Source organism: Rhinolophus hipposideros, assembly GCF_964194185.1.
Source record: "Rhinolophus hipposideros genome assembly, chromosome: 16".
In the NCBI taxonomy this organism is placed as follows: domain Eukaryota; kingdom Metazoa; phylum Chordata; class Mammalia; order Chiroptera; family Rhinolophidae; genus Rhinolophus; species Rhinolophus hipposideros.
The window spans coordinates 27741515-27766806 of NC_138062.1; the positions used below are offsets into that span (position 1 = coordinate 27741515).

General features: G+C 39.7%; 2 protein-coding genes across 8 annotated transcripts in view; one reads left to right on the top strand and one right to left on the bottom strand.

Moving 5' to 3' along the window:
- GASK1B (golgi associated kinase 1B) overlaps positions 1–18171 on the bottom strand; it is a 43622-nt gene extending 25451 nt beyond the window's left edge. Inside the window, exons 1-5 of one of the 5 annotated variants that reach the window (XM_081077569.1) lie at positions 18131–18167; positions 17966–18040; positions 17420–17576; positions 15604–16741; positions 284–498 (exon numbers count right to left, since the gene is read on the bottom strand). In XM_081077569.1, the coding sequence (XP_080933695.1) occupies positions 284–498; positions 15604–16510 (1122 nt within the window). In that variant the 5' untranslated portion in view covers positions 16511–16741; positions 17420–17576; positions 17966–18040; positions 18131–18167. Of the gene's footprint in view, positions 1–283; positions 499–15603; positions 16742–17419; positions 17577–17880 lie in introns of all 5 variants that reach the window. The other 4 variants (XM_081077570.1, XM_081077572.1, XM_081077568.1 and 1 more) reach the window with 4 other exon arrangements.
- The window catches only part of TMEM144 (transmembrane protein 144), a 79921-nt gene continuing 70297 nt past the window's right edge, over positions 15669–25292 (top strand). Inside the window, exon 1 of one of the 3 annotated variants that reach the window (XR_013995204.1) lies at positions 15669–16181. The gene's annotated coding sequence lies outside the window, so the exon portion shown is untranslated. The remainder of the gene's footprint in view (positions 16182–25292) is intronic. The other 2 variants (XM_081077574.1, XR_013995205.1) reach the window with 2 other exon arrangements.

Below are 25292 nucleotides of genomic sequence, written 5' to 3' on the forward strand. Positions count from 1 at the left end.
CTCAAAAAATTGTGTCTATGGTGAATATGACTATCACAGGATTGTAGTACTAAACAATTATTTTTCTTTCGAAATTAATAAAAGGGCTGAGGGTAGTTCTGAATATACCCCAAAAGGATATAAAATTTTGTAATGTGGTAGTACACTTGCCAAATGTAGATAGCATTATAGAACTTAAACTCTGGCTTCATAAAAATTCAAGATGAAGAAAATTCCTTAGTGTCAGACTTCTGTAATTCAGTGTCAGTCTTAGATAACCACTTACTCAATTTGATAAACTTACCTGTAACAGAAAATCAAAGAGGGCCATCTTGGACCACTCATGGTGGTGTACTTCAGTACAACCCCAGTCAGGTTTGGGGACTCGACCATTATGCCAGCACTTCTGTTTTAACAACTGCTGATAAGTTCCCCAGGTGAGCTTAACAGATGAGTGGGTGTCATTACTTGTTGGAGACAAAGATGAATCCCAGAGAATGACAGGAAATGGGCGGCCATCTATGGAATTCAAAAAACAAACACATTTTTAGCATGCTAATGCTCGGTGTGTGCCTAGAGAGTCATACTTTTTGTTGTTTTTTTTTTGTTTGTTTGTTTTTTAAGGAGGTCACAGCTCACAGTGGCCCATGTGTGGGGATCAAACCAGCAACCTCGGTGTTAGCACCACGCTCTAACCAACTGAGCTAACCGGCCACCCCCATACATTCTTTCACAGCTTCACTCTCTCACCTGTCAAATGTGAGAGTTTGACTGGATGGTATTTTATGGTCCCTTTGTTTTTATATTTTATGCCTCCATGATACTTCCTGATAGAAGTCTTACAAAACAGAAAGTCATCATTAGACAATATTAGGAAAAAAAATTTTTAAACAAGATACTTTATAGATGTGGCAGGAATTGGCCACTAACCACCAATAGCAACGTTCTCTGGTTAATGTGGTTTTATTCCACATCTAAAAGCAGCCGCCACAAAAAAGGAAAGAATCCAGACATTTATAATTGTCTATTCAGTGTCTGAGTGGAGCTGCTCTCTATTTGTAATAACAACTGTCTGATTTTCTGAGGCCACATTATGATGTCAGGAAGAAAAAGAATTTTTAGAAGTCACAAATTTAAAAGTGAAATGGTATGATTCACACCAGTCACTATAATCTCCACCAAAGGAAAAAAAGAAGCCAGAGGTATTTTTTTTGTTTTGTTTTGTTATCTTTTTTGATAGAAACATCATTACTTTTAGTAATAGATCATTTACTCGTGTATAATCTCACGTAGTGTATTTAAGCAAATGACATTTCTTCAAATGCATATATACAGATGATTTTTCAAAAAAAAATCTGTCACTCAATTTTTTTTTTTATCTCACTCTCGATAGTTTAGACATTTCGTGGCTACACTGTTTGAAGAATGGCAAGCCTGAGTGCAGGCAGCATGAACGGAGAACACCATATTGTGGGGTACATGGAATGACACTTCAAGCTTACAACTGGTAACATCATTCTCAAGCTCCCATTTCTGCCAAATAAAGTCACCAAGAGACGATGATGAATAGCTTTTCAGAATGATGCTCTTGGGGGTAAAAAATAACAACAACAAAATGGAGTCACAAAGATTTGAAAAAAAGCCTACTTTAACAGGCCTGGGCAACGGAAGACTCTGAAATTATGACTGGAATGTCTAGACACGTCACAGGAATTTTTAAAAGCCCTTTTAAGTAACCTGAGAGGTTCTCAATATGCAACTGTTTTTCTTTCTGTTAAAGACATCATTTACCACCTTGCCTGCCTTGCCTTCTTGTATAGTTCTTACCTCTAGTCTTTAACAGAGGAAACCGTCATCTTCTCTAACCACTCTAACCACTGAATTGGGTGTTACAGGAATCTCAACAGTTTTAACAGCATTCACTCAATCACTCTAATCACCTGCATTCCATTTTTTTCAAAAGAAAATCTTTCTCCTTTTAGCCTTGGAATTTTGGCCAGGGCATATGGAAAGTCATTTAGATTGTGGAAAATATGCCACAGTCATTGACATCGAATTAAGAGAAAAACAGAGGGGAAAAAATACATGAACCGTTACTAAAGAACCTCATTTTTAACATTACCTCTCTCCTTTTTATTTCCTTCTACTTTGTAAAATGGTTTGGGGCTACTGGGACCTCAAGGGGTATTCTCTAAATACTATGCCAACTAAAAAAATAATAATATATCCCAGGTAAAAGCAGTCCATTAGGCAGTGGGAGATAATGCACCAGTGTTATCAAACAGGAGTAGAAGACACAACACAGCTTGCAAAGACATGGCTACTCCAGACTTCTAAAGATAAACACCGAGAAACCATTATCTGTCAATGTCTTTGGACCAAGGTTACACACAGATAGCACTTTGCATTCTCAGTGCTAGGAACTATTCAAAGGGAGTTGAAACCTAATGAGGAATTTCAATAACACAAATCAATATGTGAGACAGACAGGCCAGCAGTTTCCTCAGCAATTCACACAGCACTCTCACGGAAACAACACATACCCACATAAACAACTGAAACAGTTAACAACCTTCCGGGCTGTTTTTCCTTTCCTTTAGGAACATTTGTTTCTTATTTTAAAAGTAATTAAAAGCCAATCTAAAAGTCAGTGCATTTTAAGAAATGTGGAAAAACATTAAAATGTATAGCTAAGAAAACAAAATTCATCTATAATCTCATATCCCAGTAACTGGTTCTGTTATTTGGATTATTTATCTCTGGTATTTTTCCATCCCTTTCTTTCTCACCTGAAAACATAAATTATTTTTAGAAATTTAAGGAGTTAAAGCTTATTGAGAGCTCAGACTCTGGAATCCAACAGACCTTTTGAATTCTGGTCACATTACTTCTTAGCTTTGTAACATTAGACAAGTTATGCGACCTCTCCTTGCTCTTATCTTCCATAAAATGAGGGGGATAATGTACCTTCCAAATGGTGGTCATTGTTAGGATCGCACACTTACAGCTTTCAGCCTGGTATCTAACATATATATATATATATGTTAGATATATATATATATATATGCCAGAACGGTTTTGTTATGATTGTTATTACACATATACAGTAAATAATCACATAATTTATCAGTCTTCAATTGGTCTTTACTTGTTTATTGAGCATCTACTGTGAACCAAGGCCTGTTCTAGACTTGAATTAATTAATGACTTTTTTTTTCTTTCATGGAGCTTACATTTCCACCAGGGGTAAGAGGCAAAAATTGTGCAAAGAAAATAAACTATTTGGGATTATCTTATATACACATGATTAATTTTTCATAATTGTTTCACTAAATATTATACCATAAACATTTCTTTTATAATTAAATATTTTTAAATAGCATCATTTTAACTGAAATACACTAATATAGCTCAGAAGTCAGCAAACTTGGTTAAGGGTAGGTAGTAAATATTTTAGGCTTTGAGAGACATATGGTCTCCATCGCAACTCTTCAACTATTCAAGTGCTCAACTCTTCTGTAGCATAAAAGCAGTCAAAGACAAATGGCCTTGACTATGCTCCAATGAAACTGTATTATAGACGCCAACATTCACATTGCATGTAATTTTCAAGTGTCATAGTAATATGATTCTTCTTTTGATTTTTTTTTTCGATACTTGAAGTTGTAGAAACCATCGGCATCCTTAAGGGCCATATATAAAAAAAGGCATGGGCCATCTTTGGCCGACAGACTTTAGGGTATCACCCCCTCATCTAGTCTATGAGTGTATCACATTTCATTTACCATTTCTCTACTTTAGATCATCAAATTTTTTGAATAATACATTGTCTACAATGCTATATAAAAAGTTGTTTTCCAACTGCCAAGGGGAGCTTTCCGCTGATAAAAATAATTGGCTGCCAATTAATATTCTGTGCTTTGCTTCACACTCATCCATGTCCCTCAGCAAAATACTTTGACTGCTTACTACCACATAAAGACGTTCCATCCTGCCTTGATGGAAATCAGTGCACCTCCAGAAAGGGGGATTTCCAGAATCCAAGCAGGCAGGTGAGCAGCAGGTCTCAGACTGAGCGTGCGTGGCCATCGGGCATTACGACACAGGGGTCTCCTCGCTGCACATGTGTGCATATGGCCCTCGCAGTCATAACAGTATGGCTCCAGATCTCTGAGTTGTGAGTACTACTGTGAGGAGAATTCCACTTTTTATAAAAAGGTGGCTGTGAAAAGAATTAACAGAACTGTGATAGATTTGAAGGGATGACAGAAAAATAGCCTCTGAAAACAGGAAACTGGTTAAAGCAACTTACCCTGAAATATTTCAGAGATGAGGAGCATTCATCTCTTCGTATTCGGGTTTGTCAGAATGATGCAGTAATGTACTCTCTAGAGAAATCTAAACAGTGAAGAGATAAAATTCTAACTGTCAGAGTGGTGAGAAAGCAGGGTTTAAAAGATATGTGGGTGTTCGAGTGAATTAAAGGCAACACGGCTGTCTTTAAAAATGAGACTTGCCAGGAAAGCTTATTTTTTCCCCCAAATCTGAATATTTTCCCTGAATTCTCATGTTCTCCCAAGTTGTTCTTTATTCAAAAGCACACAAAAAAATCCATTCTTATGAGAATATAAATGTGAAAATTCACTGAGAATGATAGCCATGCACAGTCTCCTTTGCCTGGATTTATGAACTGCTTTCACTTTGAACACTGGCGGACTGTTTTTGTTCACCTGTGGGGAGATGCTCAGCACACTGGGAGAGGTTGTGAATGTCTGTCTGCATCTGTCACTGAGCAAAAATAAGTAAAAATGTCCTGAGAGCTGATATCGAAAACTCCTTCCTATCATATGGGACGACTTCCAAAACTCCTTATGAACAAGGCAAAAAGGAAAGTGACAGTCCAGCTCAGAGACCTTCATTAAAAACAACTCTACAAAACCCATTCAAGGAAACAAAGGCCAGTCAAAAGGTGAGGCCCACCTTTGTCACAGGGAATAAATTCTGTCGGGTTCCACTGCAACTGTCCAAGGCACTGAAGGAAAAACCTTAATGCGGCACATCTCTAATCACTGACGGCAATTGTTATGTTGATGTAACTCCAATGATAGCATAGCAGTTGTTTCATTGCTAATGATCCCTTAAGTGCTATCTGCTCTGTTTTTCTATTGCCTTAGGGTTTGGGCAATTAAAAAGTATTTGAAGTGAGAAAGAGGTAAGATCTCTAGGCATAGAATTGGTGGATGTGAACAAGTTAGTCAATGTGAGGACTGGCAAAATAAGAATGCAAGATTCTGTAACAGCCTCGAGGGAAGAGGAAATTTGCAGGATTAGATGAAATTTTACTTCTGCTCTGGGTTTTAAATATTGCTAATTAACTTATTCCAAAAAAAAAAAATAATAAAGTATGTACAACTGTCCTCAAATGGACTTATTGGTTCCAGTGTTTCAGATATATAAGAATTCAGAAAATGGAGGCTGTACGAGATCCCAGACCCAGGCCAAGGCCTTAGAGAGTTTAGAGTTTAGTAGAAACAGATAAGTGCATATATGTAATGATGACCAAATGAAATGTGGGCCAGTTTACTGAGTATTTTGAAGGGAATAAGAGAAGGACAAAAATGAAGACTGAGTTCTCAGTGTAAAGCCAAGAAATGAAGAAATGGTGTGCCCCAGGATAGCTATGTGGTGAAACACTGCAGTTAATAAGGAGAAGAACTTTTACTGAAAAGGAGCTGAGAATAGGGAGGTAGAAAAAGAAGTCATGATGTCAATTCTATTCTTGACTCCATCACTGGTCTCCACAGGGCATGAGCCAGCTCGTCCAGCCATCCTGACTGAGGTTCCTGCCATGAGGAGTACCTTTCAAATCTGTCTGGCAGGATTGTTTCACAATCCAGTGAAACACTGAAAATGCAGCACTGTCACATACCAGTGCCAAAAAACTGTACACACATGACTTGTATCCATCTTTTGTTATTGGTATATATTGAGTATTACAATTTTAATACAGTTTTTGTTCCTTTCTTGAAATGTGTGTATATATTTTTTGGCACCCTCTGTATTAAGGAGAGCCAAACCTGTGTTTGGGTTTTATGACTTAAAAAAGGGGGGTGGTGGGTAGAGAGGCAAAATTCCATAGATTTTTATATGTATACATTCCATATAGCCAGTCAAGTTCTGGATATAGGGATTTGTCCTAAAAATAGATTTCTGTGTGATTTAGAATATATTTGTTCAAACAAATAATAGCTATATTTACCCATCTGTTTTTTTTTCACTTCATAACTTGTTTTCGCTAGGTTAGACTGAATTAATCTCCATATTTCCTCAAGAGTCAGCTAAGTGCAAAGCAAAAGAAACAGGAAAGGAGAATATCTTGTGACTTCCTTCATCACAAACTACTCAAACAATCTAAATCATCAGTTCTGATTTAAAAACAGTGACTTTTTTTGTGCTGAACCTTTGACTAATACACAGGAACTTCTGCTTTCTAGGCCTGCCCTGGACTTCCGCTATGTAAATGAAAAGTCCCAGGCCTCCCAGACTCTTCCTGTCTCAATATTCCATTAAAAAAACAAAACAGGAATCAAATTTGACTTCAGAGGGTGGTGATGATGAGGTCACAGGCTCCACAAACAATCCCATTTTGTAAATGAAGTCTCAGTCACATCAGGGTGACCCTGTCCTGGGCAATTCAGTGTTTATATAAATGAAGACAAAGGAGCCATGAATTTCCTGACCAGAGTGACCTTTGTACAGTGCAAAGCTGATTACATCCCTCCTCTTCTTCAAGCCCTTCAATGATTCCCTGTTATCTGCAAGATAAAGTCTACTGTGTCCTTATATGACGTTAAACCTGCCTACTCTCCACAGCTTTTTCTCACCTCATACCCACCCACAACACTAACCTCCTTTTTTCAGAACTGTTTTGCAATTTCCTAAGCACACTCTGCCTTCACAAGTTCTTTTACACATCTATCCTTTCTACACCCACCCAATCTCTCACTCTACCCACAGTGACTTTTAAGAACCAGTTCTGGCATTACCTCTCCTGGAAGTTTATACAGTTCCCCTACCTACCCCCTACACACACACACATTCTAGGCTAAATTCTCCCTCTCTGTGCCTGCAGAGCCTCCTAAAAATATCTCCACTGAGGTCCTTATCATACCCTTCTGGCATGGTAAGTTTGCTTAGCTGTCTCCTGCCCTCCAAGCTGAGAGCTCTGTGAGAAAGGGGACTATTTCTTAATCACCTTCAGATTTCCAACTCCTGACATAACATTTCAACCAAAGCAAACATTCAAAAATGGTGACTGCTGAATAAATGAATGAATTTTTCAGGTCCCTCAATTTTCATCTGATAGCCCTTAGGTTCTAAGGAAGGGTCAATGGACCGGTTTGGTTCGTGTGACATCCTAGTAAGCAGTGATTTCACTGTCCTTACTCACAATGTAGTCTTTGAGAAGGATTAGTGAGAAACCCGAGAAACAAAGGTGGGGGTGTACAGAAGTTTCCAGGCCCTCATTCGACCCAGCTTGGGCTCAACAGTCCACTCCCATGTCTCCCTAATTCTCTGAGACCCTGAAATGATGAAAACAGGGGTGGTGTACATACTACTGCCTCTCTCCTCCTGACCCCAAATCACTGTCATGAGAAAGGAAACAGTTAAGGCATCAGAAATCAGACAGAAAGGCAGTGGGGAAAGGTGGTTACAATCTGGATGCATTATTAACCAGGAAGCCCCAGGCCACAACCATCGCACACTACCATGAAATGTGAAGAGATAACGGGACTCGGTACACACACTGACGAGGAACAAGACTCCGAAATCCTTCTCACCCATGTCTACAGCGCTGCCCGCACCACCCAGAACCCGTGACCTTTAGAAGACACATGTTATTCTCTGAGCCTCATTTCTTCCACAAAGAACCATCCAACAATATCTGATGTATGGGACTGTTATCAAACGTATTGAGATAATGAATGTCAAGTGCTTAGCATCCCACAAATAAGATATTGCTATTATCCACGATCAACGCCAAGTACTTTCTTTAAATGACAATTTTAATGCCTGTTTTACTTAGTTCAATCTAGAGAAACTAAGAAAATCTAAGGAAACACATCACGAAGAGCTGAATCAGCTGGGAAATTAGATGAAAATAAAAGGTAACGTTTACTGAGTGTTACTATGTATTAGACGCTGTTACAAATATTTTATAGGTATCCATGCATCTAATTCTCACAACTCTTTTTTCTTAAGAGGTAAGTACTTATCATCATCATTATTTTTATTATCATCATCCTGGTTATATTAATGAAGAAATAAGGTACAAAGCAACTAAGTTAATTATCCCAGATCACACAGCTATCAAGTTAGGAACCAGGATTGAAATTCAAGATGCCTAGATTGTCAGTTGTTATGAGCTGAATTATGTCTTCCCACCCCCAAAATTCACATGTTGAAGCTCTAAACCTCAGGATGTGACTGTATTCGTAGATAGGGGCCTTAAAGAGGTAATTAGGTTAAAATGAGGCCATTATGGTAGGCCCTAATCCAATCTGACTGGTGTCTTTGTATGAGAAGGAGATTAGAACACACAGAGACACAAGACATGTGTGCACACCGAGGAAAGGCCACCTGAGGGCATAGTGACAAGGTGGACATCTATAAGCCAAGGAGAGAGGTCTCAAAAGAAACCAAACATAATGACACCTTGATCTTGGACTTCGAGCCTCCAGAACTGTGAGAAAATAAATTTATGTTGTTTAAGCTATGCAGCCTGTGATAGTTTGTGATGGCAACATAATACTCCTGTCCATGCTCTTAACTACAAAGCTATTTGAATTGGAGACTGTGTGGCTTCTTTTGCAGGCTTAGAGCGGTGCGGCACACATGGAAAATAAATGCTATCGATTACAACTGAATTCAACTGGAATTTCAATAGTTACCCATTAATGGAGGTTGGAGCAGGGCTGTCTAGTCCTTCCACACCTGTGTTGTCCTTAGAGACAGACGGGAACGGATTCTCATGGAAAGGTCATGACCTTGAGCTCAGGCTGGTGCCGTGAATCCTGAAATCAGTGGCAATGTGATTTCCTCCAGACCACTGAACTCTCTCATGGCCCACAAGTTGTCAATTTTACAGGGGCAGGGATTCTTGACTGTTTGGTTCACTGATGTAGTCCCAATGAGTAGAAGAGTGGCTGGTACACAGCAGGTGCTCAATAAACACTTCTTAAAAGAAAAAAAGATAAAGTGACACTGTAGAGCGGAGTATACTGCACGGAGCTGGGGCCCGTCCACCTTTTATGCTGCGAGCCCTGTTTCAGCAATTCACTGTTCCTTCCATCCCAGCTATGCGTGAGATCAGGGGACAAGTTACAGAGGCACAGCAGAGAAGGTTACTCGGTTCCCCCACTTTGTCTACGAAGGTATGTAGTGAGCAAACAAGGGGACCTTGGAGCAGAGCTCTGCTTGGAGTAGATGCTCAGTAAACTTTTGTTCGCTGATGAAGGAAAGCATCAAGTGGATTGCTAAAGAAATACCCTTGGGGATCTTCTCATAAAGAACCCAAGGTGCTCTCAATCTAGATTCTTAAAAATAAAACATGATTCCTGCATTTCCAAATACATATTTTAAGAAGGTTTGCAGATACATCCAAGATTTCCAGGATTTTGTAGTCAGTGTGTTTCCAAGCTGATCCGGGTTATTTTCATAACTTCCTGCAAAAAGCCTTGTCCTCCTCAACTGAGGGTCTGAAACAACATGAAATGTGCAGCTGCCCACCGTCTCGCTCTGGTACCTGCACGGTCACCCACAACTCTCGGTGCTGCTGCTCACAGGGACTCCAAGAGAGAGTGGGAAATACACAATGTATCTCTCCTACTTTAAGCTAAGAAGAGGCAATACAAGTTGGAAACAGTGAGCAATTTAGGATCAACGGTGTATTTCAATGGAAGTTGGTAGCGTGCCTGCAGTGGGCCATCTAAGCAGCCCTGACATGCAGAATTCCTGGAACTAGGCTACCTTAACTCAGTATGACAGCTCGGTGGCAAGAGAGCAGCATCCTAAAAATAAAACATACATAATGTATCTTCCATGCTGGGCATGAAAAATAGCACAATGCTTAAATGCTACCAAAATGGTGTCTCTTGGGATCCATTCATATTACTGTGCAGACTGCCAGGGACAGCTTTGGCAAAGCTGCTAAACGGAAGATCACAGAGGGGTGCTGGATTTTCTTGAGCCCTCTTCTTTTACATGGACATAGTCTGCTTTGTCTTGTCTTAGACAAACATTAAAAACTATTTTGTTAAAATAATTATCTCAATGTTATCAGCACCACATGGCATCTTCTGACCTTTGTCATGATAAATGACTTTTGCAAGGATGGTTTGGCTTAAAACACCTTATATGTTCATTTACATTAGCATCTATATGACAGTGTTTGTTAAGACAAGAAAATCTGGTAAGCACTGCCTTGTATTAAAAACAAAAAACAAACCTCGTAGCAACACTCAGAGCAGTATGCAATACTCCCTTTGGGTAAAAATACTATTAACCTTAAGTTGTTAGATTGAAAAACAAAATTAAATAGAAATGCTAGCATGGTGGTGAATCAGAAATCACATGCCAAAATTTGCACATTTTTGTCACTATTCCATAATTATACCAAAGTATATTGAGAGGTGGCATGTATGAAGTAAAACAATATAAGGAGGCTTTAGTATGAGGCAAAGTTGCATACAAATTCCGATTCCATTGCTCACTAACTATGCGTCCCTAACAAATTTCATACCCTCACTGAGCCTCAGGATTCCCACATTTAAAGTATCAATACTATCTGCTGTATAGAAGTGATACAGTGGGCAAAAAAAAACAAATACAGTACAGGCATTGTGTGATGCCGAACATTAGATTCATTATAAATTCACAATTGAGGATTTCATCATTGCAAATATGGATTGTTTTTAAAAAGCCCTTTGATACTACATTTCCATTCACTTTTGAATTTCCTGCACAGACACGCATATGGTGAGCCTCTGGTCCAGTGATAATTGCTAGATTTGTAGGATGATACACCTGTAGGCAATTCCTACTTGGCCTTTCCCCAAGTATACCCTTTGCATTTTCTGGGATCTCTTTGAGGTAACACCTGTCAGAAAATGGTATGGTCTATAAGACAAAGCCACTAAGTCCACTAATTTCACATACATATTTTTGTATTCAAGGAGAATCACCTAGAATTCATTAAGTTATACAACCAAAACCCTGTGCCCCAGACTAACCTGAGCTTGTGGCTCTGTGCTGAGGGGATCGCCCATGTCACTTTTACTAATTTAAAAAAAGAAAAAAATCACTGAGGATGAGCTTTATAATTAGGACCTTTGTCTGTGGACTGACTGAACAGATGAAACAGGTCGGGGCAGGCAGATCGTTCAGATCATAGTGTTTGATTCACTTTTACATCTCTCTTTATATGTCGTGTACTCGTTTTACATGCGGGCAATTTATATGACTTTGGACAAGGTACTTAATTACTCTGGGCCTCTATTTCCACATTCACAAAATGTCTCTGATAGAGTACCCACCACAGAAAATTTTTACAAGGATTTGGTGAGATAATGTATGCTCAGTACTTAAAACAGTGCCTGGCACACAGTAACATCAGTATTACTCTCGCTGTGGTTAAGGCTGTTGTCTCCTTGAGAAAAAAGAGGTTCCCCTAGCCTGTATCTGTGCATTCGTGTGCGCGTCATCTGTTTCTAGTTATATGAAACAAGTGGATATACCACTAATAGCTTGCGGTGATGGAGAAAGAAAACATACCTTACAGGATTTGTTGAGGGAAGATTGATGAAAAGAGGGAAGACTGGGAAGTTAGAAGACAAGGGTTTGAAATCTTTCTGGACAACTAACTGATGGTATGACCTTGAGCTGTCTTCAGAGTACTTTTCCTTCATCTCAAAATAGAGGTTAAAAAAAAAAATGCTACTGCATAGATTTCTTGGAAAGATCAACTGAGATAAACCAAATATCTATATTCAACTCACCATACAGACTAGCTACATTGTATGTACTAACCATGAATTTATTTTCACAAACATTAATCAAAAGTCTGAGAACAGGAACTATACTTAAGGAAGATAATTTACAGGATTTGCTGGCTACCCACCCTTCCAGATAGGAAAAGATCTACTCCTAACCAAGGCAGACCATGAGAGAAAGATATACTTAAACTAAATCCTATTGTTCCTCCTACAGAAACCTCATTATCAAATTACATTATAGTGTGAGGCCAGCAGACCATATTGATGTGCCTCATAAGAGCTCTATAAACCGTTTGATTTGCATTATACAGAGTCTGCCAAGGACATTTTTCATTATTTCTACCATGAAACCTTTATAAGATCCTCCCAAAGAAATCCCAGCCTGGGCTTAGGTCTAAAATCAGTAGCACCTGTCTTGAGTATTGGAAGCTGGAGGCAAATATAGATTTACTGTTTAGAGTCAGTGAGACAGGCCAAGAATGCATTCCTGCATTGTCCAAAAATATTTATTGAGCACCTACTGTTTGCCAGACTCTCCACTGAGAGGTAGAAATGGAATGATAAACAAAGCAATGATATAGGATGAGCCAGAAATAAATGCTGGGTAACTAGATAAAATATATTCCCTCCTTAGATGGAAAGGGAGGTGAAAATAAAGCAAAGCTTGGACCAAAAGAAGAATAGGAGGACTCTGAAAGGAAAATACACACTTCTGTGGAAATCAGGGGAAGAAAGACACAAGTCAGGAAAACACTAGAAATGGGTGGATGGAGAAAGATACCAAGAATCTAAGACTGTCTATATATCTCCTACCATGACCAGAACTGATCTATTTATGTATCTTATCCGTATAACACTCTACATAAGGAAAATTATATGGTGTAAGGCGCTCATAGCTATATTTAAATTATTTCACAGACTCTTAAGGAAATTGGCCTGATTTTGTAACTCTAAATAATTAAATCTGAGAAGGTATCAAAGAAAGAACAAAGAAAAATCTGGTACTGTTTGAGATATAATCTTAGGTATTTAATTCATCACATTGAATTAAATACAATCTTGTTAGTTTCTTTCCATCACCACTTACTTCTGAAAGGAGAGAGCAACATCAGGCTATGTTGGGATTATAAACCCTTCCTTCAAACTGAGTGCAACTCCCCTTTTTATTCCCAAAGACGCTGGATATTCAGAAAACAGAAATAAATATGTACGAGGAATCCTGGTATTGAAAAGTTGAACTACGCAGTTAGGAGACCTTGGTTGTAGTCCTATTCCCGTCGCATAAAGAAATGATATGGGAGGTTATGTGAGTAATTTGGTAACAGAAATAGCCAATACTTATTGAAGGTTTACTGTGTGACAAGTACTGGTTCCACGTTTTCCATATATCGACAATAACTTCATGAGGTAGGTATTACTGTCATTTATAGCTGAGGAAACTGAGGCATGCAGAGATATGTAACATTTCCAGGTCACATGGCTGGTAAATTCAAACCCAAGTAGTCCCGTTCTAGAGCCCAGGCTCCTACCCACTACTTTATTCTCCCAACTTCCATCGAGGAGCATCCCAGGGAAGATCAAAGGATATATCAGAGTAGCGTGCCTCAGGCTGTATTCAAGAGTTCACCTTCTCTTCACAGGGGCCTTTATGACATGAAAACAAATGGCAATATTGTATAACAAGGGTTACACTATGTCCAGGAAAGCCTCAGTATATGCCTGTTGTCTCAGTTCCCACCAATATCTTCTTTCATTTCAGAGGGTTCCAGTTTGGATAGTAAGTAATACAGCCACCTAAGGCCAGTGGTTAAGAGGTTATGTTCTGATTTTGCTGGTCCTAGGTTCAAAACTAGCTTAGCTGTTAACATTAGCTGTGGGAGTTGAAACCAATTACTTTGCCTAAATAAGTCCCAATTTTCTTATCTACCAAATGGAAATAATAATAGTGCCTACTTCTTAGCATTGTTGTGAGAATGATAGAAGTGCATGTATGAACTATGTGAATCAGTATATGCTTAGCAAACAGTGAGCACCCAATAAAAATTAGCTTTTACCAACACTCGACTGAAAGTTTTAGGGGCTAGGGAGTTGCTGGATGGCTCAGTTGGTTAGAGCTCAAGCTCCAAACAACAAGGTTGCCACATGGGCCAGTGAGCTGCGCCCTCCACAACTAGATTGAAGACAATGAGCTGCCGCTGAGCTTCCAAAGGAGGGGGCCGGATGGCTATTTGTTAGAGCGAGAGCTGTCAATGACAGGTTGCCAGTTCAATTCCTGCATGGGATGGTGGGCTGAGCCCCCTGCTACTAAGATTGAAAACGGGGACTGGAATTGGAGCTGAGCTGCGCCCTCCACAACTAGATTGAAGGACAATGACTTGACTTGACTTGGAGCTTATGGACCCTAAAAAACCACACTGTTCCCCAATATTCCCCAATAAAAAATAAATAAAAGTAAAAGATAAAAATAAACATTTGAGGGGCTATTCCACATCAGCATAATCAGTATAATCATGGTGGGCTACCTTATAAATTTGAGACATCAAAACATACCTGTGACTCTGAAGCACGTAGACATAAACCATGATAAGTAAGGAATGCTGTAGCTGTCTAAGTAAATCATTGGTACTTCAAGAAGTACCCATTCTAAAATTAAATTATAATCCTAAAGCCATTAGAAATCCAGTTTAGTTCTTAGCCAGTCCCAAGGGTTTTAATTCATTTCAGCCCAGACTCTATGGGACTCTCACTAAAATACTAAATTCTGTGGTGACAGGGAATAAGAGAATATCCTTTCAGTTTATAATCTCTTTGGAATCCTTCTGGGATTGTTCTACTTTTAAACACAAGCCACTGGCCCACCCTACTTTGTGGCCATAGACTATGCGATAGAAGTGACTGGCTACATACCCTAGAACCTGCCAAAATGTTTGTCACCTGAGAGAATCTTGGAAATCAGATTCAATAAACCATAGCCATGCACTTGAAAAAAACCACATGGCTAGTTAGCATATATACTGAACAATCACCTATTTTTGCCTCATTTTCTTTGTTAAACAAAGAGGTTAAACCCATTCTGAAAAATCAAGGGGCTGCATCTAACTTGGGCTGGCTCTGGGCCTTTTAAAAAGATTCCATCTGCTGAAGAAAGATAACCTACTTCCCCCTTTTAAAAACTAACGAACAAAATTTTACGTACTTCCATAGTAGCCTATCTAATAATGTGCCTGACTGTCAGCAAGATCACCCTGGCTTTCTCTGTTCATCACGCAAATTGCCATTGGATTTAATTAGATTTAATAAGCCACTGGGAAGTGCAGTAAGGGAAATGGAGAGCAAGGATTATACAGTGTGGGCTTACTCTTGTATGTGGAGGACAGCATTCCCCTGGAACTGTCATATCCTCCCCAAACTGGGAAAATCAAGAATGCCAAGCATATGGAAAGACATGCTGCTGCTGCTGTCCAAATGTGAAACGTGGGTGGAGACAATCATTTAGAAAAAGAGAGTGAGGGAAAAAAGAAAATCAACCCGAATCCCCAACAGCTGCAAATAAAGCAAGGGAAGCTGTTACCTTGGATGAACTCTGATTTCCTGCTCACAGAAGGCAGGGTCCTGTTGAGGCCCAGGATCCTGTCCAGGTGGAAGGCAAATACTTCACTCATGTCCAAGGGATGCTTGACCAGCCCACAGGGGCCAGGGCCGCAGCCAGGCACAGAGCCAGAGGTGCTCCCCTCCAGCACCAGCAAGAGTGCTTTGCTGTTAGACGACAGGGGCTGGAGGCCCACCACCGCACCGTCGGCCAACAGGCGCATTCTGCGTATGTCTTCTTTGCTCAGCCACGAGGGGGCGCTCTCACTGTAGATCCTGATGTTGCTCTCCCTGGCCTGGGGCAGCTGGAAATCTGAGCCGCCACCTCGTACTCCCGGACCCCGCAACAATCTCCAGGGTCGTCCAGTGTTAGCCCGGTTTCCTCCCTGGATGTACCCAGGCAATTCAGCATCAGCTGCCCTTGCAGCTTCCTGCAGCTGAAAGGACAGCCCATCCAAAGCCTCCTGTCCTGGGGCTGGAGATGCCACTGCATACTTCTTCCTGCGCTTTGGTTTCACTGTGCCACGGATATTGGCGGGCTTGCTGCGCTTGGAGCGTAGGGTAATGTACACCACATTGGGCTGCAGGGTGGTCCCATTACCCTGGGACTCTGGGGGAGACAGGGTACCATCCAAGGGTAACTCAGGGAAGGGTACCTCGGCGGTGTCGCGGCTCTGCTGTGGCCCCTTTTCCGGGGCCCGTCTGTGCTGGAGGGAGGCGCGCCCCACCTGGCTCACCAAGAAGCCCAGGTAGATGGCACAGGCAGTGCCCAGCAGGAGGTTCCTCCGGGTCCTTGGACGCCGGCTGCTCCAAAGTTTACGCACCCGTGGGACGCACAGGGTGCAGACGAACCAGTTTATGAGCTTCCCTGGCTTGTCTGGACAGGTCATTTCTCTGCTGCATCCACATGTTGAACAGAGTTTAAAGTCTGAAGTTGGCTCCTGCTGACATGATGCATGGTTTCCTGAATTCAGCTGTTGCCTCACTTAGATGCCTTAAGTGGTCTCCGGTGGGTAGAGATGGAAGTAAAGGGTTGGTGATGGAGTTGGGAATGTTTGTGACACTCGCCACAACAAACCTTTTAAACTCCTATCAGCCTCCCCAAGAAGTGTGGCTTCTTTCTGAGAATGAATGGAAACAGAGTTAACTGAGTCACAATCTCAAACTAATTCAGTTCCTCTACAACAGCAAAAGAAAGAAATAACCCTTTCCTTTCATAAATATCACCACTAAATGTTTTTTGTTTTATCCTGAAGTTTAAGAAACAGAAACAAGATAGATATATTGATCTGATATTCAGTTTAAATTAGTCAGAACAAGCCACAAAAATCCAAGAATATTTTAGAACTTGTAGTTAGACTCATTTAATTTGATTCCGAAGGAAAAGCATTAAAACCAGGCTTTTCCTCTTGAAATTCAAAAATAACTTAAAACAAGTAATAGATGGTTTTTTAAAAATCTATAGATATCCCATATTTGTTTTTTAAATCCTGCACTAATTCGTTAACTAATTAACATTTAACTTCAGAAATATATTATCTTAATCTAACAGAACAATTTTTTCTTTGTATGTTCCATTATCTGATATTATTATTACTCTACTATAGAGCCATAAATGCCCATATATCTTGAAAGCAGTTACATTTATTGTCACACACACAGAAACACAACATACAAATCCGACTGCTTTCTATTCCTTTTCTTTCCACCAAAGTCAGCTGAAAGAAAATAAAAGGATCTCTAGTTCTAGTTTTTCACATTATTAATTAGAAGAAGAAACCATAAGCAACTGTACTTACACAGCTGGCCCCATGCTTGGCTCCAGAAACAATGTAATCCCTGACTCTAATGCAAAGAACTTTTAAAGGCTGAGGCATGTAAGTAGAACATATTTCATAGTCAAGAGGGTTCCACATTTCAAATATTTCAGCTCGGCTTTAAAAGCTCCGTTGAAAACTAGTGATTACAAAGCAAAAAAAAAAAACACAAAAAACAAACAAACCAGTTACTTGTAAACTGACTGCTTATAACCCAATGTTAAGACAGGTGAGGTTTAAAAAAAGAGTTTCAAAAATAAACTGTAAGTTTAAATTCTGAAAAAGCAAATGCCGTACAGAAGCAGTTTTCATTCAAATAATTTTCCACTTATTTTTAACCCCTGGGAGCCCTCTAGTGTCCTGTTAGGAAACAGACTCTGAAGTGTTAGTCTCATGGAATTAAAAAAGGCTTGAATGTTTGCTTAGCGCAGCCCAATAAATACCTTCTATGATGATAATGCTGTCATCCCACTGTCTGTCCCACTTAGCTGGGACATGAGAATATCAGGGTTTCCAGAGACGACTCACCTTACTGTCTTGGCCATTTACAGAGGAACATTTGTCTCCATCATTTGTCTCCTACCACTTCTGAGAAGAGAAGGCCTGAAAGTTCAAAAAAGTTGAGAAAGTGTTAACACAAATGAGGAAAAAAATAGAAGAGTGACATAAGTGTACACATAGATAGGGAAAGACCTGTATAGTGCGCACTTGCATCTTGAAGAAAAAAAAAAGTCGTGGATTCTCTCTGATTGGAGGATTTAAAAAAAAAAAAAAACCGGTTAGTGATTGGCTTAAGCAATTTGCATGTCCCGGCACAAAGGCAGAAGTTGATGACCTCCAGGCCTCACTTAGGCATATTCTTTTTGCTTCTATGGCAAATAGAATCAGAAGGCAAGAAAGGGACAAGATTCTCTTCCCCATGGGGAAAAAACTTTTGTGATACTATGGGGGGAGGGTAAGAGATTACAGTATGGTAGTCAATCCTAGAAACACTACATTTTACAAAGCAAAAAAGATTACGGAATTGGAATATAGAGAGAAGAATATATTTTCAAGTGATAAAATACCAAAAATTATAATAGAACTGTTACTTTAGCACTCTTAAACTCAGACCTCTCTTCCTCTGTAAAAGTTCTGCCACATGGAGGAAAGAGAAGGAAAAGCCAGTACTGACTGTGGCCTTGAAATACCTGTAGATTTTGGCTAAACGTTGTAAGAATTCAAGCATGAAAGCAATTTTCTTGGTGCTCCAAACTCTTAAAGCACACTTCCAGATGCACAGAATTATTTTCTAGATAGTAAATGTTAACTTCTTGAAACCATGGCAGAGCTGTTTCATTATAACTCTTGTTATTATTTTCACATATTGAGACAAATAACTGAGCTGACTCTAAAAATTAAAAACTCTTTGGCAGAAGCCAAGTTATAAAAAGCAGAGGCCGCTGCTAGCTGTTTCTAAAGCAATTTTTTTAGTGAACAAATGCTTAGGAAGTAGATAAGAGTTGTATGAGTTAATACGTTTGGTTGATTGACCCCTTCCCTCAAAAAATGTCTCTGTATTAGAAGAAGACTAATAGATTGCCTCCCCTTAAGCCACAAGAGGGATTAGTGGAAGCTAAAGGGTATGATGTTCGGAGAAGAGGCTCCAGAGGGAGAAAGCCTTGGCTTGGAGTTCTCTTCCTTCACTGCCTAGCTGTGGTCCCTTGTGACAAGGAACCCGACCTCTCATCCTCAGTTTCCATCCTTAAGAATAATAATACCACTTACTTCATCCATCTATTGGGCTGATTAAATTAGAGAGTGGTGACAGAAGGATACTTTGAAATTTCAGGCAACAGGTTTTTATCCTTCTAAAAGCCCCCAGACACAATCTAGACCACTATACTTCTCTATGTCAACTGTGGGCGCTGAAGGCGTCAGTCCTCTGCCTCCTGCTCGCGTTTCCTGGTCATACAAGCAGAAACCAGGACAGACACCTGGCCCTCAGTCCTTTTGGCTTAGGATAGAACGACCAAAGCAGCAGGAGTTTTCGGCCTGTGTAGAGGAGTAAAGATTGATTAAACTGCCTTGATTTTTAGGCTCCTTGCAGGAAACTAGTGCAGAGCTACAAATTATCTCTTCTCTCCTCACCTGAGGCATAGTTTGTATAAAAGAAAGAAGCTGCAGAGGACACTTAAAGGAAGGAAAGAAGGCCTCTGGTTACATTAAACCTGACACATTAAAAAATGCATTAAAGTTCTAAATAAACACCTTAAAAGTGCAAGAGAAAAATTAGGTGTCCTTTTTTCATTTCTATCTAGTAGTTGTAAGACCCAGTTGTGCCCCCCCCCACTGTGATTCAGACATCCGTGACATATCTGGTAAGTTGTTGGGGTGTGGAAACTACACATGTATGTTTTATAAATTGATAGAGAACCTGGAGTAGAAAAGACAGACTGTGTTGCTATCACATTCTCTGCCCATCCACCCATTTCCACCTCACCAGCCCAATAGATTCAAGCCCCAGGCAATCACTGATGAAGATATGTGCATGTATTCTGTGAGTTGCTGAGGCCCCAGCAGCACTTTGGATTTCCCTGCAAGGAAATGTGATATAGGGTCTCGGAGCAACCCTTGCTCCTCACCACTTCCAGGTGTTGGCAATTGTGGAAGCACTGGTGGGAGGCAGGCGTGGCATGGGCCTCGTGGTTCCCAGGGAAGCAGCAGCAACAGCAGTGGGTTCCGCAGTGAGTTACCTTTAAGTAGCTGCACAGACAGAAAATATCTGTGAGAGAGGCCAGTGTTTGGTAACCAAAAATGACTGAGTTATAGCACATGAGTGACAAGTGATGCCATATCCCTGTGACACAACTGAGTGCTTTTGAGAGGTCCTGGAGGTCTTGTTTTACTGGTATGTGGGAGACAGTAAAAATCTGCACAATTTGAGTCACTCCCACTAGGCTGGTGAGATCCAGGAAAATGTAGGTTGCAGAGCCACTTACCATGTATTACAGACCCACTAAATGCCAGTTACTAAAGCTGGGTTCTGTGGGAGGTATGCAGCGTCTGAGGCACTGCTGGGCTCAGTAATGTCTCAGCAATGATGAGCGCTTAGATGAACAAGTGAATAAAGATACTGAGATGATAAAGCACAATCCCTAGACTAGTGGTCCACGAAGTGTGGCCCTGGACCAGCAGCGTCCATTCCCCACCCCCCACCCCGGGAATTTGTTAAAAATGCAAATACCAGCCCAGAAGTACAGAATTAGAAACTCTTGGAGGAGAGGCTCTGTAATCTGTATTGTAACAAGCTCTTCAGATAATCTGCTACATGCTAAACTTTGAGAACCACTGCCTTAGAAAAGGACTCCCAGAAAGAATGTGGCAGGCCAAGAGGAAAATAGGAAAATGCCAAAAGAGGAAGGATAGAAAAGTGGAAAATTGTAGAAAGATGCAAAACAACATTTGCAGTTTATATAAGACTTTTTTTCTACCTTTTCCCTCTTTATGAGAGTTCCTTATCCTTCTCAACATTTCATCCATTGGTTGGAAAAAGACAGAATATGGTAATATCTGCCCCACCACCCTCTCCTACCCAGCCTTGTAGATTCTAGTCCTTTTCTCAAAGCAAGGTCATAGCATGCAGATACCTGGGCAGAAGAAATTTGAGAGAGATTACAATTCATAACCCATGGAATGAAAACCAGGAACGCCCGTGGCTGGGTGTGGAGGGACCATCTAAGGAAAACTGCAGGAAGAACTCATCCTCTATAGGCCATCCCCAGTCTGCACCCATAAGACACCTGTTGAAGTGAAATCACACTGTTTTCCAAAAGGCAGTTCCCACGGCCACATAATGTTTTCAATAGGCAAAAACTATAAGCCAAAAAGCTTTGTCAGGAAGCCATTAGAGTTCTGAAACTAAAAAAATAAACAGATACAAAGCAGTATAACACATAAAAGAAAATTAAATATTTTGATACGAAATGAACATGTCATTTCTCTAAATGTAACTTATTTTTCTAGGAAATAACCAACGCTTTGAATAAGAAAGCACATCATTTTACTATTCTTTGGAGAATGAAGACAACCTTGATTGAAGGAATCACCAGCTCAGAGGAAATACTCCTTATTTTGTCATTGCAGTAATTGCTTATAATATAAAAATGGCCACATGATATAGTTTTTGACAATAAATCTGCACTGCGTTGAGGAATTTGTAAACAAAATATTCTTATCTCAGTAAGGTGCTTTTGGCAAGTGCTATGGACTGAATATCTGTGTCCCCACAAAATTCATATATTGAAACATTAACGGCCAATGTAATGATATTTGGAGTTTGGGTCTTTGGGAAGGGATTAGGTCATGAAGTTGGAGCTCTCATGATGGAATTAATGCCCTCAGAAGAAGAGACAAAGGAGAACTTGTTTCTTCTTTCTGTGCCACATGAGGACACAGCGAGGAGACAGTCATCGGCAAACCGGTGCTGGAGAGGGGTTCTCACCAGCACCCAACCATGCTGTCCCTCTGATCTCAAACTTTTCAGCCTTCAGAACCATCAGAAATGCATTTTTGTTGTTTAAACCACCCAGCTATGATAATTTGTTACAGTAGCCTGAACTAGAACACCAAGATATTTAATTTTGCTCATTTCCTCATCTGAAAAACCAGGATTATTATATCTAGTGCATGGGATTGTTCTAAGAATTAAATTATGTGTTATATGGAAAGCACTTAGCACAGTGCTTGATACACAGTAAGAAGTACGGCTCTTTCACTTGCTCTCTTTTCCTTGCAAGGATGATACTAATGAGTAAGCACTCTCTAGCGAGAAGGTAAGAAAACACTGATGGATAGAACAGTGACAGACACATGATTTCAAGTTCAAGAAACAGTCGTCAGTCATACTAAGTTACTAAATGAAGCAAATTGTCCAGAATTTGCTCACTATCTCCTTCTGTGCTTAACAAAGGACTTCAAAGATAACCAGAAGTATGTTGTATATTCTGCTTGCGATTTTGGATTCGAACCTTTGATGATTTTGACTGTGACATGTAGAATTAGCCTATGGTAGCCACTGCAAGGCTATATAGTAATGGCAATGTCCTTGAGTAACATCATTTCATTCAATGTTGATTCGTTATAACTATAGGAACTTAACTCTTGTTTAACCTCTGGTAAAACTGGTGTCATTATTCGTAGTTTCACTTACGGTCCCAGAACCTATCTATGACGGATAATGTTAAGTAAGGACTTACTATAATTCAACTTAGGAGCATTTGTCATACAAGGTATGAAGTGTACATCACACACTGAAGAATTTCCCCTTAGGTGATATGAAACCTTCAGGCCCCTGAGATACACTCCCTCCAGGCCTCTGGCATTGTTACCAGAATGATAATGACTGATGACAATAGTAATAGAATAGTTAACTTTGTCATTACCAGGACATTACCAGGACATTGTGGGGGAGGGGAAAACAGATCTTAGAAATATTCACTTATTATAGACAAAGAGAGATTCAGATTTCAGACCATGCTTATTTACCCATTGATCACAGGAGAGATCACCCAAGTTTTGGATCAATTTAGCTAGCCAGTTCTCCTGGCAGGTAGCTCCCTGTTATGTAGAAACTCGTAATGGGTTATCGCAGATGGAGATGTCTATTGCCACATCTTTAGATGTCTATATTATTCTTTTATTTTTATTTTTGTATTTAAAATACTTTTGGAGCAACTACTATATGACAGGCACTCTCAAGCCATTTTGGATGTAGCAGTGAAAACGATATCCATTTCGATATCGAAAACGGTAACAGTCAAGGGGTGTATAGGATCCTACCTCCCAGACTAGACTCCCTTCTAAAACTTTCAGCTCTTTCAGTTCACCTACTTCCCCATCTACCAACCCTTAGAGCCTGTCCAAACCTAACAGATGTGTCTAGTTTCAGATTCCAATTCTTCTTGTTCTGTCTTGCCTCAATATAGTTAAGTAGATCATGCCTATACACCACCTCAAATACGACAATTCTAATCAGGCCAAATTTCTCACCTGGCAAGTGATGGTACCAGACTGGTTTGATTAGTTTTGTAGATTATTCACTTAGTTTGATGAATAATTCACCTACCAATCTGTCATATGTTTTAAAATGAACCAAAGCTTATTTTCACTAAGTCGTTTTTTGAATCCTGGAAGAAAAAAGAAAAGGCATTTTCTTTTTCCTTAAGAAAAAAAAAAAGAATTTAAAGGATTAAAAGAAATTAGTTCAGTTTCAACTAGTGGATAACATTCCCTCTAAAATACATAAATATTTAAAATAAATGGAAAAAGTTTAATAAGATAGGTTTGGAATTTCTACAGCTAAACTTTTAAATGCCTAAGAAGCTTGGTGAATCTTATCACTAAACATTATTTTTCTAAGTTTTGCAGACAGCATAATTGAAGATTAAAATGTATAACTCCTGCTTCAGCAGTACATCAGGCTAGTTACTCTCCAAGGCTTTCTTACTTTCTGACTCAAGATAAATAAGGAAAAATATATATAATCCACTGTTTACAAGTTCTGTAAAAATGAAGTATTACCCAAGTTAAAACTTCTACAAATTGGGATCAGTTTATATGAGGGAAATATAAAAAAATTACCAAGCATACAAAGAAGAAAAGAAAACAAACACCAAGAGAGAGATAAATTTTAGAATTATCACAATCTAAATATAAATTTAGTATACATGAAAAATGTTTAAAGGAAGGCAAACTGAGCGTGCAACAAGCAGTAATTAAAAATGATTGAATACGTATTAAAAATAAATAAAAAACCACATTTGGAAATGGTGTTCAATGTCATTCAAACAAATTGTTGAAATTAAAATTCAGTCGACAAAATTTTTGGCCCTGGACTCAACCATGTAACTTATGTTAAACTAAATCTTCTACCAAAAATAACTTACAGTTGGAAAAATATATACACAATCCTTTGAGGGCATTGGAGAGCCAGTGTAAGTAGTACTGAACAGCTAGAATCCTTCAGAAAAGGAAGCACAGAGGTGCGGTCCACATTGACCTCACAATTTTCCTGAGGGCTTTTTCCAAATTGTGGGAAGGGTGAAAAGAGCCCAAGAAGAAAGCACTGGTGGTCTTGGAGATCTAAGCAGAGATTGAGTTCGGGGATGTCAAAAGAGATGGGATTTGAGGAGTAAAATATCAGAGAGAAAGGAACCTCAGAGAGAGTGCTCAAAAACCTGCATTCAAATGTCCCTCAAATTGCTGGTCAATTTCTGAGCTCTAAACGTGCAAAGCAAGCCTGAAAAGAAGCAGTCAACAGCAGACAGGAAGCACAAGAGTTGAGCTGTATTTCAGCAGCTGAACAGCACTGGGGTTTTCAAGATTGTTATTTAAGACAAAGGAAGCTTGCTAAACACAGGCCTGACATCTGGGAAGAGGCATTCCCTGGGGTTAATGGCCACCCCTACGATTAAAGCCAAAACCAAAATAGGTAAGGGATAACAGAGCTTAAAACCAAGTCTTAACTGGATCAAGATCATGCACTGAAACTCTGTGATTAAAAATCTTATCACTTTTTGGAAGAGTATCATATAGATTGAGCCTCTACAGTTCAAGTGTCCATAATCAGAAACACAACTGAAAATTATAAAACATGCTAAAAATAACAAAAGCAAATGATCAATATAAAAAGAAAAGGCAAGAAATACAGAGGCCCAGGGGCCATCCACAGAGCCATCAGGGAGGCAGTGTATTGCCAGCCCCTGCAACTCGGCAAAGGCCCAATCCATGCTACTTGGCCACTTCTGGAGTCTGTGCATGCACCTCAACTGCATGCCTGACTTCTGGATGCTGTGCAACAGGAGCTCATGGCTCC